Source organism: Phalangium opilio, unplaced genomic scaffold (genome assembly GCF_054372755.1).
Source record: "Phalangium opilio isolate 3A_F unplaced genomic scaffold, DU_Popi_V2 ptg000209l_1, whole genome shotgun sequence".
In the NCBI taxonomy this organism is placed as follows: Eukaryota; Metazoa; Arthropoda; class Arachnida; order Opiliones; family Phalangiidae; genus Phalangium; species Phalangium opilio.
In genome coordinates, this window is record NW_028324217.1 from 21,081,048 (window position 1) to 21,099,405 (window position 18,358).

General features: G+C 38.9%; 2 protein-coding genes across 2 annotated transcripts; both read left to right on the top strand.

Annotated features, from left to right (window-relative positions):
- Nucleotides 1-2,251: 2,251 nt before the first annotated feature.
- Nucleotides 2,252-9,207, top strand: LOC149621231 (uncharacterized). Its single transcript, XM_089854733.1, has 9 exons — nucleotides 2,252-2,688; nucleotides 2,739-4,081; nucleotides 4,134-4,378; nucleotides 4,442-5,848; nucleotides 5,925-7,733; nucleotides 7,984-8,105; nucleotides 8,499-8,570; nucleotides 8,617-8,707; nucleotides 9,136-9,207. Exons 1-9 carry the CDS (start codon nucleotides 2,252-2,254, stop codon nucleotides 9,205-9,207), a joined length of 5,598 nt encoding a protein of 1,865 aa, XP_089710859.1.
- A 621-nt stretch (nucleotides 9,208-9,828) lies between these two features.
- On the top strand, nucleotides 9,829-12,664 carry LOC149621232 (uncharacterized). Its single transcript, XM_089853974.1, has 3 exons — nucleotides 9,829-11,810; nucleotides 11,881-11,926; nucleotides 11,993-12,664. Exons 1-3 carry the CDS (start codon nucleotides 11,608-11,610, stop codon nucleotides 12,305-12,307), a joined length of 564 nt encoding a protein of 187 aa, XP_089710100.1. The 5' UTR covers nucleotides 9,829-11,607; the 3' UTR covers nucleotides 12,308-12,664.
- The last annotated feature ends 5,694 nt before the right edge of the window (nucleotides 12,665-18,358 follow it).

An 18,358-nucleotide genomic window follows, 5' to 3' on the forward strand; every position in this document is an offset into this window, starting at 1 on the left:
TATAAATCAATAAAAAAAATCCGATTTAAATAAAAAAAATCAACAACCCTGCCATCAATACATTACTGAAAGACCTAAAAATATCATGTAGCGCCATATAACGCATTTTAAACGAGTATCGGTTTAGTGTCATTTTAAACCAACCGAATCGGGAAACCCCGAGCACTTGCCCCGAGTATCGGTACCGGTTCATCCCTACTAAAAAGTAATCGATTTATATTTATAGGGTCTTTGCGCGTGACGTCAAGTTACCTTCCCCCTTTCCTCTCCCCTTGCCGGCTGCCCGCTCTGGCCACGTTAGGACGCCATGTTGACATCCCCTGAAAACTGGTTTTCGCCCCCTATTTCTTCTCCCTTTTTACTCTCGCGCAAAGACCCTATAAAATATCTGGAATTAGTTCTTGCCAATGCCTGTTCTACAGTATAATTTAAGAAAACGATCAGATAAGAATTCTGAAGAAAAATTATGTCTCAAAGTTTTTTGTACGAACAAAAGAAATAATGCCAAAAACATTAACACGGAAAGCATGTCAAGCTTCGCGTTGGTACTGCTACACCATATAAGGTTTTCAGATCCCATGTACAGCCCAGTTTTATATAAAAGGTCTGAGACAGTTTTATACAGTTAGTGCAAGACATATCGATATTTGTCTATCGCAGGTAAGTTCGTACGGAATGCTCAACTTGCTGCAGTGCACCCAGGTAGTAAATGATAGAGCTACTTATCGTATTTTCTTGATTTCTTGTGATTAAAATGTAAAAAGTTTATCCTCATTGACACTACTATATATTAATCAAATTCAACATTGCCAAGATAACTTAGACTATTCGAATACTATCTTCATATTGATTGCTTCTGGAAAGCACAGAGATATAGATTTTAGGCTGTATGTATTGCAGAAGTAAGATGAGACTAGAAGTAAAGAGCTCTAGCATTGGTAGTAGATCCTGGCACTAGTGAACAAATTTGAGGATTTTATGCCGCCTACACTAGAGAGAGAAAACATTGGTCGAGTTAAAAAAATATTCCCTACCCCCTTCCCCTCAACCTGAAGCCGCGGAACACGGACACGGGTGCTTGAATCTAGTTCGGTCGTCTACCGCCACGAGCGTCTCACGTTTTGGGGGGAAAATTCAGAAACCGCTACCAGAGGGCCAACCGTTGGTGTGTTATCAAGAATATTCACTTTCGCCAAGTGAAGAATTTGGTTACCTCGATTCTTCTAGTCTCATCTTACTTCTGGTATTTGTAATCATATATTACAACGCATCGTGTAAATTCAAGATAATTAGGGTCGTCTTGACCATTTTCATTTTGATGAAACAAACATGTTTACAGCAACAACGCAATTTCAAGTTTGTTTTGTTTGGATTCGTATATAGCATTTTCAGATCATTAAGGTGAAATTGACCATTTTCATTTTCATGATTACTTTCTGAAAAATGCATAATTTAAAACGAACAAGTTTAATATTCTATTATTTTATACGTTAATACGCGTGCACTATCGCAAAGATCATTAGAGGAAAACAAAGATCTAGTGTTTTAGATTATTTCCATTTGTCACCGGGTTCGAATTAAAAAAAACCCTCAGCCCAAAAACCCATCACTAAGATCTTCAATTTTGATGAATTTGAATGCCAAAATAATTTTATTTTAAAGATAGTTTAAGATATTACTTAAATTGTTGTTTCAATTTCAAAAGTATTAATTAATAATAGCAGAAGTAAGATAAGGGACTAGAAGTATCGAGATAACCGAATTCTTCACTTGGCGAAAGTGAATATTCTTGATAACACAGCAACGGTTGGCCCTTGTAACGAATTGTGAAGTAGTTGTGGTTTTGTTCATCTTGTTTTGGAATTTTTTGGGACTTTTAAGAAAGACCCGGTCAACTTAGTGACTCATGGGTTTTTACAAGAGGGGCTCGACATCGTGGGAGATAAAGAAAATTCGGAGAAAATAGGCGCCAAAAAGGACAGTTCAATAGAGGTTTCCACAAGGTACGGGTCGAGGAGTCGCGAGAGGAAAATTTGTAACTCGCGTTTATTTCAAGTTAATTTAGTCTTTTTTATTAAATAAATTTGCGTTTTATTAACCATAGTTTCTTTTTCTTAATAAACTTCATGGTGCCGAAACAATCCGGGAAGGCCTTTAGATTAAATTAGTTATTTCGCTTCAGGTATAAAAAAGGCGCGAAATAGTTAAAAGGAGGCTTTTGTGGTTAAGACAAAAGAAATTAAACAGTACTATGGCGGACGCAGAAGACTTCGAACAGGAGGACGTTGAAATTAAACGGCTATTCAAGAAAAGATCCGCAGCCCGAGGACAGGTTACTAAAATTAGTAATAAAGTGGAAAATGAACTCAGAACGACAGAAGGTCCGGACAAGCAAAAACTGCAAGTCTGGTTAAAACAATTAAAGGAAAAAGGAGACACCTTATTAGACATGGACACCACGCTTCATGAATATATTCCAATGAATAAATTGGAAGATGATATTCTTAATTCGGACGATTTTCAAGAGACCGTGTTAATCTGGACTTATAAAATAGAAGAAGCCCTAAAACAATCGGATAATTTACTATCGGCGGCAACTTTAAACGCGTTTAATCGAACGGCGAATACAACTCTACGTCAACAATTATATCTCCCAACATGGGAGGGAGTTCATTTCATCAGAATCTGGTAAATACACAAAATTCCTTGCCTGTAATATCTATATCAAATCAAACAAGTGGAGGGGCGCCAACCTTGACCACAACACCTACTCATACGAACATTGGTACCGGCATGAACAGTATAATGGCCAGTTTACCAAAACTGGAAATACCAAAATTTAATGGTGAGCTTGAAAATTGGTCAAATTTCTGGAACTTATTTGAACCAATGATTCATAATAATTGCGGAATAAGCTTCATACACAAGTTTTCGTATTTAAAATCCTACTTGGAAGGCGACGTTAAGAACATGTTTCGAGGATTAGATTTTAGCGAAGCGAATTATAATAACGCAATTACCTTACTAAAAAATCGTTTCGGGAGAAAGGACGTGCAAATTAGGGCTCATATAAACAACTTAAGGCATTTAGACCCTATAGAAAGTTCCAAAGATGTAGTAAAGCTAAGAAGATTTTTTGATGAATGCGAAATTGAAGTAAAAAGTCTCCAATCTTATGGAGTTACGGCAGATCAAGATTACGGACTCATCTTATGCCCTATGTTGTTGGATAAATTGCCAGAAGATATAAATTTAGAATATACTAGAAGACACGAAGACGATAGTAATGCAAACCTAGAACAACTCTTGGAATTTGTAAGAAAGGAGGTAGAAAGTAGGGAGAGGGCTAGAGCTTTTAGAAGTACCAAAGCGAAAGACAGCGGAGTAACCGCGCAAAAACAAGATGCGCCCGGGTATAGGATAAAATTTAACAACGCGGGAAACTCGAATTGGAGGCGATCTGGACCACCCAGAAACGAAAGCCGCGTACAAAACCAGTTTTCCGCTGCTAGCCTTAGTACAAGTTCCAACCCAACTTGCATGTTCTGCAAAGGCACAAATCACCTAAGCGAAAACTGTCCCATAAGCTCTGTAGAAGAGAGAAAGAGTATTTTGAAGAAAACGGGACACTGCTACGTTTGCGCCACCGGTCGCCACCTGGCGAAAATCTGTAACGTAAGGGTGAAATGTGAAAAATGCGATAGGAGGAACCACGTTGCCTTGTGCGAGGGTAAAGCGAACGAAGGAGAGAGTAGAGGTGAAACACCCCTTCCGCCGGGAACCGTCCCAGCTAACGCTACGGCCAGCAATGCTGTGGGTTCTAACAATGGGGTATGGCCCTCTGCTATTCTATTGCAAACTGCTAGAGCAAAGGCCGAATCGAGCTCGAAAACCGAAAGGATTAGGCTATTAATTGATAGCGGAAGTCATAGGACCTTTATATTAGAAACTTTATCAAGGAGACTTCAACTACCAGTTGTCGGAGAAATTGAATTAGAGCTACATACTTTTGGTAGTAATCAAGGAAAGAGAGTCACATGTAGGAAAGTCAAGCTTGACGGACCCGAATCAGTGGGTAGAGGTAATAGCTTTAGAATCCCCGGCTATCAACACGGCGGTCTTCACTGTACCAGGTGAGGATATACGAAGAACCCTGGAGAACAAAAAGCTACAAATGGCGGATTACACAAACGGTAACTCAACAGAAGATAACGGCATTTCTCTTTTAATCGGATCCGACTACTATTGGAGAGTTATAACGGGAAGAATTGAAAAACTTAACGAAGATGGTCTCACGGCCTTAGAAAGTATTTTCGGATGGGTCGTTCAAGGACCTTTAGAAGTTTCTAATCAAGGAGGAGGTCAGGGAATGAATACAGTCAGCGCGCTTAATCTGATTCATACGGAGGTTGGGGAATCAGAAGAAATTTCAAGAGAATAGCGCAAGTTTTTCGACTTGGAATCCCTTGGAATCATCGACTCGCCAATTAAAATAAAACCCTCGGAGGAAAAAGCTAAAGCGTCGTTTGAAAGCACCGTAAAGTTTGAAGATGGACGCTACACTGTCAGGCTTCCATGGAATAAGATTCCGGAAGATTTATCTCTGAACTACTTAAACGCGAAAAGAAGACTCTTAAGTCTCTCCCGACGACTTAAAGACGATAACTACCTTCTAGAAGAGTACAGAAGAATAATAGAAGACTATTTAAAGGAGGGCATAATCGAACCTGTGGAAGGGGAGATAGAAGAAACAGAAGGACCTGTTTATTATTTGCCACACCAGCCGGTAGTAAACAGAGAACGCAGTACAACCAAGGTCCGAATAGTCTGTGACGCTTCGTCACACGAGAAACGAAAGTCGTCATTAAATGACTGCTTACACACGGGACCTCACTTGAATCCAGACATTTTCGAAACGCTAGTAAAATTTAGATCGCACTCGGTAGTAATTACGGCTGACGTTGAGAAGGCCTTCCTTCAAATAAGGCTCCACCCAGAAGACAGAAACGCAGTACGGTTTTTATGGTTCCAAGAACCCATAAATTTTGAAGATACACCGAAAGTTATAACCTTCAGATTTACGCGTGTTCTTTTTGGAGCATCGGCAAGCCCTTTTCTCTTGGCGGCGACGGTAAGACATCACGCAAACAAATACCGAGAGCGATACCCGACAACGGTACAAAAGATAGAAAACGAAACGTACGTGGATGACGTAACCACTGGCGACGAAAATGAAGAAAAGGCTTTTAAATTCGCCCAAGAAACCAAGCTAATATTCAAAGAAGCGAATATGAATTTGAGAAAATTCGAAACAAATTCTGAACCGTTACGAGAGATGCTAATGAAAGGTGGATTCAATGTATGTCCCTCGGAAGAAAATTCTACGAAGAAAGTATTAGGATTATCATGGGACCCTAAACTGGACGAATTCTCTTACGACGTGGAAGAAATGATGACAGCAGTCTCGATTTTGGACGACAGTAAACGTAGCGTTATAAAAACTTCGGCCAGACTTTTCGATCCATTGGGTCTGGTAGCCCCTTTTGTCATCAGGATTAAAATATTATACCAACGAATTTGGCAAACCGGGGTCAAGTGGGACGAGCCTTTACCGCAAGAACTCTCTAAGGAATGGCGAGATTGGTGTTCAGAACTGAAATTTCTGAGCGAAATAAAGATTCCAAGGTTTTATCGCTCACAATGCCAAGAAGAAATTTCACACACCCAACTACATAGTTTTTCTGATGCGAGTGAACGAGCCTATGGAGCGGCTCTCTACGTTAGATACGTTACTGTCACAGGAAAGATCGTCGTATCCCTAGTCTCATCCAAGACGAGGGTGGCTCCAGTAAAGAAGGTTACCGTCCCAAGGCTTGAGCTTTTAGGAGCACTCCTAGGCGCGCGCTTAGCCACACGCGTTAAAGCTCATTTTCCCGTCCAAGAGGTTGACATTTATTATTGGAGTGATTCTACAATCGCCATCCACTGGATTAAAGGGTCACCTGAACATTGGAAACCTTTCGTTTCCAATAGAGTATCGGAAATTCAAACATTGTCCGACCCTATCCTGGAATCACTGTCCAGGGAAGGAAAACCCGGCAGATTATTTAAGCCGAGGTCAAGGAGTTGAAAAGCTTAAGGCTAATGAAGCTTGGTGGCAAGGCCCAACCTGGCTTCGACAATCAAAAGAATTTTGGATTAAAAGCGAGGAGGAACCAAAATTGGAAACGGTTAAAGAAGAACGTAGAATAATACGAACAAGTACTGCTCAAAACGCGGTTGGAATCGAAGAGAAGTTAGAGCCAGTAATAAATATCAATGATATAGAAGAGATTTGGAGGCTACTTCGCGTGACAGCTTGGGTAAAACGTTTTCCCTTAAGAGCCTTGAAGACTACGGACAAGGGTTCGTACTTGAAAGCGGAAGAATTAAATGAAGCACTTGTCTATTGGATAAAATTAGCACAAAAGGATTGTTTCCGTGAAGAATGGGTCTCGCTTAGAAATAAAGAAGAACTTAGTACCAAATCAACAATCTTCACTTTGAAACCCTTTCTTGACTCCGACGGTGTCATAAGAATTGGAGGCCGACTTCAAGAGTCGGATTTTAAGTACGAGACCAAACACCCTATACTTCTTCCAACCGACCATCGAATCACAAAAATGCTTATCATGTCAGCGCATCGCGAAGTGATGCACTCAGGAACCGCAACAACTTTGACTCAAATACGAGAGCGGTTTTGGATTCCAAAGGCCCGACAAGTTACAAAAAAGGTTTTAAACGAATGTCTCACTTGTAAAAAATGGAGAGTGAAGCCAGCGGAGGTACCCTGGGAACCACTCCCTAAAGACAGGATAACGGAAGCCGCTCCATTTGTGGTAACTGGAGTGGACTTTGCAGGCCCTATTTATATAAAAGCAACCAATGGCGAGAAGGACAAATCCTACATTGCCCTATTTACGTGTGGCACTACTAGAGCCGTGCATTTAGAACTCGTTTCGAGTCTGTCCACAGAATGTTTTCTTTTGGCATTACGGCGATTCATCTCTAGAAGAGGTCTGCTTAGTACCATATATTCAGACAATGCCAAGACATTTCAAAAGGCGGACAGAGAGCTGGTTGCGGTCTGGAAGAAACTAGACGAAAAGAAGATAGGTGAATTTCTTGGTTCCAGAGGGATCCACTGGAAATTCATAATTGAACGCGCTCCGTGGTACGGTGGTTTTTACGAAAGACTCGTCAAAACTATTAAAAGCGCTTTGCGCAAGACTTTGGGCAACGCTTTTCTTAATTTCGAAGAAATGGCCACGGTCCTATCAGAAGCGGAAGCTACTATTAACAGTAGGCCGCTGACTTATCTCAATAGCGAATCGACGGATCCAGCACCTCTAACACCTGGACATTTTTTGATTGGCCGTCGAATCACGGCTATCCCATATCCCAGAACTTTAAAAGATTCTAGCGCGAATGAACTTAGAAAACGTTGGACCTATCAACAAACGGTATTAAATCGATTATGGAACCGCTGGAGGCACGAGTATTTATTGGAACTAAAGACCGCTCACCAAATAACGCGGGTAAAAACGGGTCGTGAATTAAAATCGGGTGACGTAGTCATAATCACGGACGAAAAGGTCCCCAGACAACTTTGGAGAATCGCTAGAGTCGAAGAAACGCATATCGGTCGCGATGGACACATTAGATCGTGCTCCCTTAAGTTACCATCGGGAACAGTGATAAGACGCGCAGTGAAATTATTGTGTTTATTGGAGGTTAACGAATAACATGTTTAATGTTAAAATTAATGTCATTTTATAATTTCTGTTTGGAAATTTGAGTTTGTGTAATTTCATTTCAATCTTATCATAAATGTTTAATTTCTTTTGAATTTTGATGAGCATGCTCATGGCCCGGGAGTGTAACGAATTGTGAAGTAGTTGTGGTTTTGTTCATCTTGTTTTGGAATTTTTTGGGACTTTTAAGAAAGACCCGGTCAACTTAGTGACTCATGGGTTTTTACAAGAGGGGCTCGACATCGTGGGAGATAAAGAAAATTCGGAGAAAATAGGCGCCAAAAAGGACAGTTCAATAGAGGTTTCCACAAGGTACGGGTCGAGGAGTCGCGAGAGAAAAATTTGTAACTCGCGTTTATTTCAAGTTAATTTAGTCTTTTTTATTAAATAAATTTGCGTTTTATTAACCATAGTTTCTTTTTCTTAATAAACTTCAGCCCTCAGGTAGCGGTTTCTGAATTTTCCCTCCAAAACGTGAGACAATCGCGGCGGTAGACGGCCGAACTAGATTCAAGCACCCGCGTCCGTGTTCCGCGGCTTTAGGTTCAGGGGAACGGGGATAGGAAATGTTTTTGGAACTCGACCAAATTTTTTTCTCGCTAGTGTAGGCCCGATGGAAGCGGCATAAAATCCTCAAATTTGTTCACTAATCCTCAGGGTTGTTGATTTTTTTTTTATTTTTGTCAAAAAAATACGTTTATGCAGTATTATTTCTGAATTGATTCTGTTTCTCAAAGATTGCAGAAATACTTACAAATCAATGGTTTACGAAATCATGTAAATAGTGATTGTTTCACTTTCAGCCTTTCCTTGGCAAATTTAGCTCGTTCGCCATAAATTTCTCGTGTGTTGTTGCTACGGAGTTGTCATCCATCATGGATACTAGAGAAGTAATGAAAGTCGTATTGGGAATGGTAAGTATTCTATAAGCCATTTACGATTTCTAGTTTTTTCATCGCGTTAGATTTAAAAGTCGGGCTAAATTTTATTCACAACTTCGCAGATACTTTTCATAAATCGATTTGTATTTTTTATGACCTTTTCATTTTCACTATGACAGCGTATTATGACCGAAGAACTTTGTCTAGAGTGTAGGGGGATTTTGTCTAGAGAGTGGGGGAGTTTGTACTCTTTCCTAGGATGGGGCGAAAATTAGCAGCTATTTGGTCTATTGAGAAGAGAGATTTTTACTTTTTTAATAATGGGGGATTATGGACCGAGGGTCATTTGTCTTTGGGGGTATTTGGTCCTTATATCGTGAAGAAACACCTCCAATTCCATAGTTGTGTGATCGTAGATCAGATAGTTAAAATATAATTTTCTAGTTATGAACTAGATTTAGGACTGTTCACGAGTTGAGATCAGCGGACTTTTGGAAAGCTCGGCTCAGTTCCCGAAAAAACACGGCGACTAGTAATCTTTATCTATATAAATCAAAGTCCTGACTGACTGATAATCAACGCCCAAGTTGGCTCTTGAATTAATCGGAACGAACTTGTGGACAGTCCTAACCAGATTCAATGCAAATTTAAGCTAGATGATTATCAGATTAAAGTTAATATTGGTCGTTACTTTGCTAACCGTATGATTTTTGTGTGCAATCATCGAGAATAGGGATTACGAGCGCGAGGCTTCTTTACCAAACGAGTGGAAATACGGAGAGTGATCAACGGCGAAGTGCAACAATAAAATCATTTTGCTTTTTCTTTAGGACAAATACAACATTTTAGAGAAAAGATATTTTTTAGAAAGACAAAATCCTGGAGTGATTTTTTTTTTTTTTTTTGTTCCTTTTAAGTGACGAGCTAGGGCTAAAGGGCTAAAGCAGCCTTACAGCTCCAAAAAAAAAAAAAAAAAAAAAATTTACATATATATATATATACATACTATTTTGGTAATGAATTGACAATAGAAAGTTACAGAAATTTTTAAAAAAGAAAATATTTACTATGGGGAATTAATTAGAAGGGATAGCCATACAAGTCCTGAAATGCAAAACGATGGGTTAAAGCAAACCTAAAAATTTTTTGAGACTTAGTTTAAAGTGGCCCACTGAAGACGAGGATACCACATCAGCAGGAAGCGAATTCCAGATGGGAATCACCCGTCTGAAGAAAGAGTGCTTCATAGGATCACGACGAGAGGGGGGTAGAAAAAGTTTACGCGAATTACCTCTAGTGACTAGGTGCAGGGGTGCATTGGTGAAGTAACTCTGATTTTCATTAAGCAAGAGCCGGAAAAGGCTAACTAGATCAAGGTAGGTACGGCGGGTTGCCAACGATTCCCAACCCAGAGTGGATAACCTCACGTTACGCGGTAGGTGACGCAGAGTGGACGGGATTTTGGATGCACGAGCTTGAACACCTTCCAGCATATGAATATCACAGGTCATGTAGGGGTTCCAGATTTGAGTTCCGAACTCAAGGAGGGGACGAACATAGCAATTAAAGAGGCGCGTTAGGAGGCTAGGAGATAGATTAGGGAAATTTGCCCTGATTGTTGCTAAGATACAATTGGCACGACCGCTGGTACGTTTGATATGAGAGTGAAATTTCAAGTCGTGCGAGACCTGAATTCCTAAATCCCGACACTCGTTTACCCGTCGAATGTTGTTATTACCGAGAAAGTAAGGGGATGGCAGGGCTTCATCAACTTTTGATCTTTGAAGCGAGAGAACCATTGACTTTTGACTATTAAAATTAAGCCCATTGTTGGCAGCCCAAGATTCTAGTTGGTTTAGGTCAGATTGTAAGCTAAGGACATCCTTATAGGAATGGATCACACGAAATATTTTTAAATCATCGGCAAAGAGACCTAGCGGTGATGATAAGACATTGGGGAGATCATTAATGTACAGTAAGAAAAGCAAAGGTCCAAGGACACTGCCTTGCGGAACACCACTTAAGACAGGGAGGAAATTGCTTAAGGACTTGCCAACACGTACTGCCTGGGTTCTATATAGGAGATACGATTTGATCCACCGAAAGATGTTATTATTAATACCTAATAGTTGCAGTTTAGCCAAAAGCCGCTGATGAGGCACTGAGTCAAAAGCTTTCGCTATGTCTAAATAGATGACATCCACCCGGTGACCTTCATCAAAAGCTGATAACCAAATATTAAAGGCCGATAAAAGGTTAGTTTCCACTGATCGATTGTGTAGAAAACCATGCTGGAAGGCGTTTAGATGGGGTAGGACAAATTTAAGTAATGGAATCCGAAGACACTTTTCCATTACTTTGCAAATTGTCGAGGTCAAGCTAATGGGACGGTAATTACCGGCATCACTCTTACTACCCTTACCCTTATAAATTGGAGTTATATGTGCCACACACCAGTCCGATGGAAGGGCACCTTCTGCAAGGGAAGTCGTGAAAAGTGTAAGAAGGGGCCTTGATAAGGAAAGAGCACAATTCTTTAAAAGGCGGTTTGGGATATCGTCAGGGCCTGAAGCACTCTTGATGTCTAAATTTTTTAGAGTGATAGTAATATCTGCTAAGTCAGGGAGGAAGTCTGGCATTCTGGTTGTAAGGCTATCTGGCAAGTTAGTTAGGTCAAGCGGTAGAGAACTAAAGTTTTGGACCAGAGTTTCATTTAAACAATTTGACATGTCGGAGTCAGAATCAGTTTTTTCCCCTGTAGAGAGGCGAATATTTAGACGAGGGGGTTGGCTTCGAATCTGGTGTTTTACAAATCTGTAAAAGGCACGGGGATTATTTTTAACAGTTTTTAGTTTTCTCTTATGACTTTTATCAGTAGCGGCACATATGAGAGATTTCACTAGGCGCACCTGGGCATTGTATACTGATTTTAGATGGATGTAACGAGTATGGTTATCAGAGCTAGCGGCTTTACGCAATTTTTTCCAGAGTTTTTCTTTTTTTCGCACTGCGCGTTTCGAGGAGCGGGAGATCCATGGACGTGTTTTATTGCCAATGTTGTGGTTGTAAAGAGGAATAGCCTGTTCGACACAACTAAAAAGCGTATTTTTAGATTCCTTTTGCATCCAACAGGACGGTAAATTTTGTTGGCGTTTACATAAATAACTTGAATTTAGCAGAAAAATTTAATTTAATTTCTTTATTAGGGTAAATATAACGTACATTCCCGTCTTCGAAATGAACAACGAAGAGGTACTATTTTCCTATATGACACAGGCTTTGTGGAAAATTTTATCTTTTTCATATATTTCCTTTTAGAACGGAGATCTTTACTTAAAAAATTTAAAAATTTTCACCGATTGTTACAACTTAATGAAGAACTCTAACGAAACTTGCACGAGCCCAAAATGGTACTCAGAACACAACATGCTTTCTATTTTCCGTGAAGCCGAGAACCATATATCAATGACCGCATTTCTGCAAGTCTATAGTCCTCAGGCATGTCTCTTCAATTATTTATTGCCGATTAGATCGACGGTGGATACAGTGAGCATGTATAAGAAAGAGAGTCAAAGGGGGAAGGTAACGGATCACGTGACGTCTGGCTCCTCGGCTTTGCGCCGAAGAGACTGATGTCACGTGCTCCATTAAGAAGGTAAATCAAACAAGCTGCCCCAGCAGAAAGGACACTCGTGCGGGATATGTAATATAATAGAAAAGTGAAACAATAGGGGCTAAAAAAGCGAGCATGAGGTGAAAATTTCTTTACTAGACGTCATACCTCCAGTTCTGAACTTCTGAGCGAGACTGATAAATATTAACTTAACAGTAGAAGTCGCAGCAGACAGCTTATGTCTTTAGAAGAAAAGTTATCTCCTAGCAGACTTGTAAATAGTGATAATTTAATCGGGAGGCCCCCCCCCCAAAGAAGAATTTTCTTGGGTACCCGGGGCTCCCTAGACCCTAGTGGACGAAGGTAAATAAACAAAATGTGAGGGAGGGAAGGATGCATCTAATGAAAAACATTAACATGTACAAAAATGGGCCAAGCCTCGCTTCGTGCCCTCTCCGCCGTAAAACGTTCCGAGATCCCGTGTAGAGCCAAGTCTGCCTTTTGTTCTCATTCAATCGCCAATTGAACAATTATATTATAAATTAAGTCATTTTCCTAATTAATAACCAATATTCTTTGACTGTATCATTATTATACATCTTTGTTCGTATCAAAAATATCGTGACTTGGCAATCGCAGGTAAGTAATATTAAAAGGAAGTCGAGGGGATATTCACTAAATCGTTGCCGATTTTAAAATAATCGAAGGGATATTCACTAAATCGTTTATGGTCGAGGGGATATGTACAAGTTTATAAGATGAGTCATGCACACCCCTATGTACAAATTATATGGCGAGTTATGCATAACCCTATTTACAAATTTATAAGGCGAGTTATGCATATCCTTATGTACACGTTTATAAGGTAATTACCTGCGCTTGCCAAGCCACGATATTTTTGATACGAACAAAGATGTATAATAATGATACAGTCAAATAATATTGGTTATTAATTAGGAAAATGACTTAATTTATAACATAATTGTTCAATTGGCGATTGAATGAGAACAAAAGGCAGACTTGGCTCTACACGGGATCTCAGAACGTTTTACGGCGGAGAGGGCACGAAGCGAGGCTTGACCCATTTTTGTACATGTTAATGTTTTTCAATAGATCTCACTTCTTTTTGTTTTTTCTTTTCTCGTTATACTTCGGTAGTTATATTAAAAAAAGACCATCTCGTGGTACTTCGTTTGCCAATATAATCGCTAACCTTTGTCCATATTTACGCTGAATTACCCCTTTCGACCCGCAGAGAATATGCAATAAAGATTGTACGCGATATCCTAATATAAGAATGAATCAGTTACGACACATTTCTTTTAAACTACTACTCCTATTAGCTTTAATATATATTTAACTTTCGGTTAACTTTGGACCATTACGTCTTTTCATCAAGAACAGACACTATTTCTGTTGAAAAGACGGCAGCGCCATCTATTTTTAAAATAAAGAACTAAAGAACAATTTTATAAAAATTTGGGGATGTTTTAATTTTTCTGTGCTTTAAAAAATATATGAAAACTAAATCATGAATTTTAAGATTCTATCTCCCCTAGAAGTACCGTAGAATTTTGATGATCGGTGAGTGAGTGAGTGACAAAATAAGGTAAATTTCACCTGCGATATTTCGAAAAGTATATAGGGTAGGAACTTGAAATCTGGAAACTATAGCTAGAATTGACAGTCCTCGCGGCAAGCAAAATTCAGACTTTTACCTGTACCCATCACGAAGTTACAGTGGGCTTAAAAGTGCCACGAGTTGCTTCGAGAAAAGGATGTCATGTCAGTGCTCGACTTGGCTGGGAGCACTGCCGTGCTCCCAGATTCCGGCCACAGTTGTGAGGGGAAATATTCGTTATTTTATTTTTTCTCCTTTTTAAAGAGCTGTTTTGAGTTGTCGCATAAGGAGATTATATTTCTCTAAGGGCCCAAGCGCATCTATTAGCAAAGACATCTAGTTCCGCTAGATGTGACGTAGATTTTGTTTAGGGGCTCCTTCCGAATTTTTCGTCAAATTCGCGGGAGAGAAAAATAATTTTCAAAATCAGCCACGACCGATATCCTAAGCCGGTCGTGGTCTAGAGGCGAGCTCTGAGATAACGCTCCCAAGCGGTTGGGAATCAAACTAAAACAGGGGGGTAGGCGAGAGAGGAAGGACTGAGGGGATAAAATAAGTAAGAGAATTTCCAGAACCCCCCCAGCTCTCTCAGACACAAGAGGTAAATTCGCGCTAAGTAAAATTCACGAAGAGCTGTCGTGAGAAATCTTTGAAGGAGGGAAAAATGTTCAATGCCGGGTTACTCTGCAGCGAATGCGCTCGGCCTCTGTTTAGGCTATACAATTATTATACCACTTGAGATGAGACGGATGGCTGACCAAATCGGACATACATACATTTCAACCGTAACATAGAATCTTGGGTCCTTAGAGAGAGATATAATGTCCTTATGGTTGTCGTTATGGGAGAGAGCTCTCATCGTCCCGACTATAGTCTGTCAAACGAAAGAAGAGCCCTGAGAAATTTGTTCAAATTGGTGTCGCCAATGTTTCATGGTTTTTTACGATCATGAGTATTAAAGAATAAAAAACAAAATTAACGACAAGACACCAGTTTTATCTTTGTTGTACTAGCATTGCAATATAATTTAATGACATAAGTTAAAGTACTTGTCCATATGTCTAAGTAGTTCAGCATCAAAGCGTCTTCAGTCCACGTCTTCATCAGAGTCTTCGCTGTCTTCTTGCATATTAATATTAAGAGGTTCAATTGTGGTTTCGAAGATGGAATCTTTTTCCCAATACTCATGCATTATATTCTCGACTTGAACTTTATGAAATAATAAAGCGCCACAAGTCCAGAACCCTGAAGTACGAAATGGACGAGGTTGCTAAAAGTAGAGGTCACACGGTAGTGAGGATTCCACCGTACCATTGCCAGTTTATCCCGATTGAACTAATATGGGCACAAGTGAAGAACGACGTTGCGAAGCAGAATTCTGGTTTCAAACTCTCGACGGTCAAAGATGCAACATTGAGGGCCATTGAACGTGTGACACCAGAGAATTGGCGTAAGGCAATAGAGCACGTCGAGAATATAATGCATGAGTATTGGGAAGAAGATCCCATCATCGAAACCACAATTGAACCTCTTATAATTAATATGCAAGAAGACAGCGAAGACTCTGATGAAGACGTGGACTGAAGACGCTTTGATGCTGAACTACTTAGACTTATGGACAAGTACTTTAACTTATGTCATTAAAATATATTGCAATGCTAGTTCAACAAAGATAAAACTGGTGTCTTGTCGTTAATTTTGTTTCATATTGATTAATACTCGATGATCGTAAAAAACCATGAAACATAAACATATTAAATATATACAGCAAAATTTATTGGTTCTATTGCGATTAAGCCTATCTGTTTATAGCAGAATATATTACAGACGACTATTGACAAAAGCAAAAATATTAAACTTTACTTTTGCCATGGTAAAAATATTAAGATAAAAGACTAGTTTACGAAGAAATACTCATGGTAGACAATAAAACTTTATTAGGTGTAAAAATTTCTAATAAAGGTGGAGAGCTTTCGACCCGAGGGTCTTCATCAGTCCAAGCCAACTGTTGGCTCTAAATTATCACAGGAATAAAACCTATTACGTCATCTCGGTTTTTTTGTTAATCAGATTGCGCCCTCTTACGGCGAAGATGTTTATCATCGATCACACCCCATAGTGTTGATTCACTACTACCCTGATTTAAATTAAGTGTTCCAGATTTTTTGATAAATAGACCTTCGATAAATTTTCTTTTTCGCCAATGTTTTTCATGATATAAAATCTTTGGTTCTTTAAAGTCTATTATGTGACCTTTCGACTCCCAGACGTGTGTAGCTAAGCCATTCTCTTTATCAAAATTTTTTATACATTGTTTGTGTCCATTAAATCTATTTTTTAGTGTTTGTTGGGTTTCACCAACATAAGTTTTACTACAGGTTTGGCAATTTACTTGGTAGACTACGCAACGGTTCTCTAATAAATTTATGTTTTGTTTTGGTCTATTTTTAACTAAGTGATCTCTAACTGTTTTCCCCCCCGCATGAATTAATTGAATGCCAAATTTTCCCTTTAAAAGTCTACTTAATTTTTCGCTGTTTCCTTTTATATATGGTAGTGCTAAACACGGCTCGTCGATGATATCTTTATTATTTTAAAAAATGTCAGGGATAATACAAATTTATTGTTAGACCTAGTAAACAGTTTGGATCATTCAATTAAATTTACAATAGAACTTGAAAACAATGGAATTCTTCCATTCCTTGATATTTTAACTGAAAGAGCAGGAAATAACTTGTGCTTAAAATGCACTCTCTATCAAAAACCAACACATTGTAAAAAATATTTAAATTTTAATTCATGTCATAGCCACAACGTAAAAATTGGTATAGTAAAAAGTCTAAAATATCGTATTGAAAACATATCCGACGAACCTGACATAGATAAAGCCTTAGTTAAAAAGCAATTAATCAATAGTAATTATCCAAATCATTTAATTGATTCTATTTTTAAGAACCATATAATCAAGAAAAATAATATTAGTAACCCTAACGACTCCCAGCCGTGTTTAGCACTACCATATATAAAAGGAAACAGCGAAAAATTAAGTAGACTTTTAAAGGGAAAATTTGGCATTCAATTAATTCATGCGGGGGGGAAAACAGTTAGAGATCACTTAGTTAAAAATAGACCAAAACAAAACATAAATTTATTAGAGAACCGTTGCGTAGTCTACCAAGTAAATTGCCAAACCTGTAGTAAAACTTATGTTGGTGAAACCCAACAAACACTGAACAAGACGGCCCAAGGGCTCGTAATAGTAGCCATATCGTAAGAGTGAATAGCCCCTCTATACCTTACCCTAATGAGTGGATAACCCCTCTATACCTTACCCTAATGAGTGGATAACCCCTCTATACCTTACCCTAATGAGTGAACAGCGCTATCTTTTTCTATGCTTAATTGATTTACCGTGCATAAAATCAGAGTTAATAGCCCCTCGATCAATAGTTTTTATTGATAGTCCCCTCGATGAGTTTACAACATAGACTTATGCCGATGTACACTTATCGCATCTTATAAATTTCTAACAAGGACTTATGCCCAGAAACTGAACGAGAACGAAAAACGGGGAAAATCGTTATCTATTTAATTAGCACATACATAAAAAGAAAATAAATATAAAAACCCCAAATAATAATAATAATAATAATTCATAAGTATCCGACCCCACAGATAAAAATTCAAAAGTATCCGACCCCACAGATTAAGAGGTACCCCACCCCACATCACCCCGACATTTTAGAGATAAAAATAAATAATAAAAAAACTCGGAGTTTCTATCAAGTCTCTATGGTTTAGTGGTTAGAATGACTGTCTACTGCGCCAGCGTCCCGGGTTCGATTCCCGGGTCTGACTTGAAAAATTTTAATTAAAATTAAATCTCTAACCGAGCCCAGTTACCCCAATGGGTGGGTTGTGGTAATATAAAGTTCCTTTTAAGCTAAAATCTGACGATAACGAAAGCGAAAACTCCGGCCACGACTACTACTAGTACTACTACTACTACTACGGCTCGGGTCAAACTAAGAGCCTATCGTATACTACGATATGGCTAAAAATAGATTTAATGGACACAAACAATGTATAAAAAATTTTGATAAAGAGAATGGCTTAGCTACACACGTCTGGGAGTCGAAAGGTCACATAATAGACTTTAAAGAACCAAAGATTTTATATCATGAAAAACATTGGCGAAAAAGAAAATTTATCGAAGGTCTATTTATCAAAAAATCTGGAACACTTAATTTAAATCAGGGTAGTAGTGAATCAACACTATGGGGTGTGATCGATGATAAACATCTTAGCCGTAAGAGGGCGCAATCTGATTAACAAAAAAAAACCGAGATGACGTAATAGGTTTTATTCCTGTGATAATTTAGAGCCAACAGTTGGCTTGGACTGATGAAGACCCTCGGGTCGAAAGCTCTCCACCTTTATTAGAAATTTT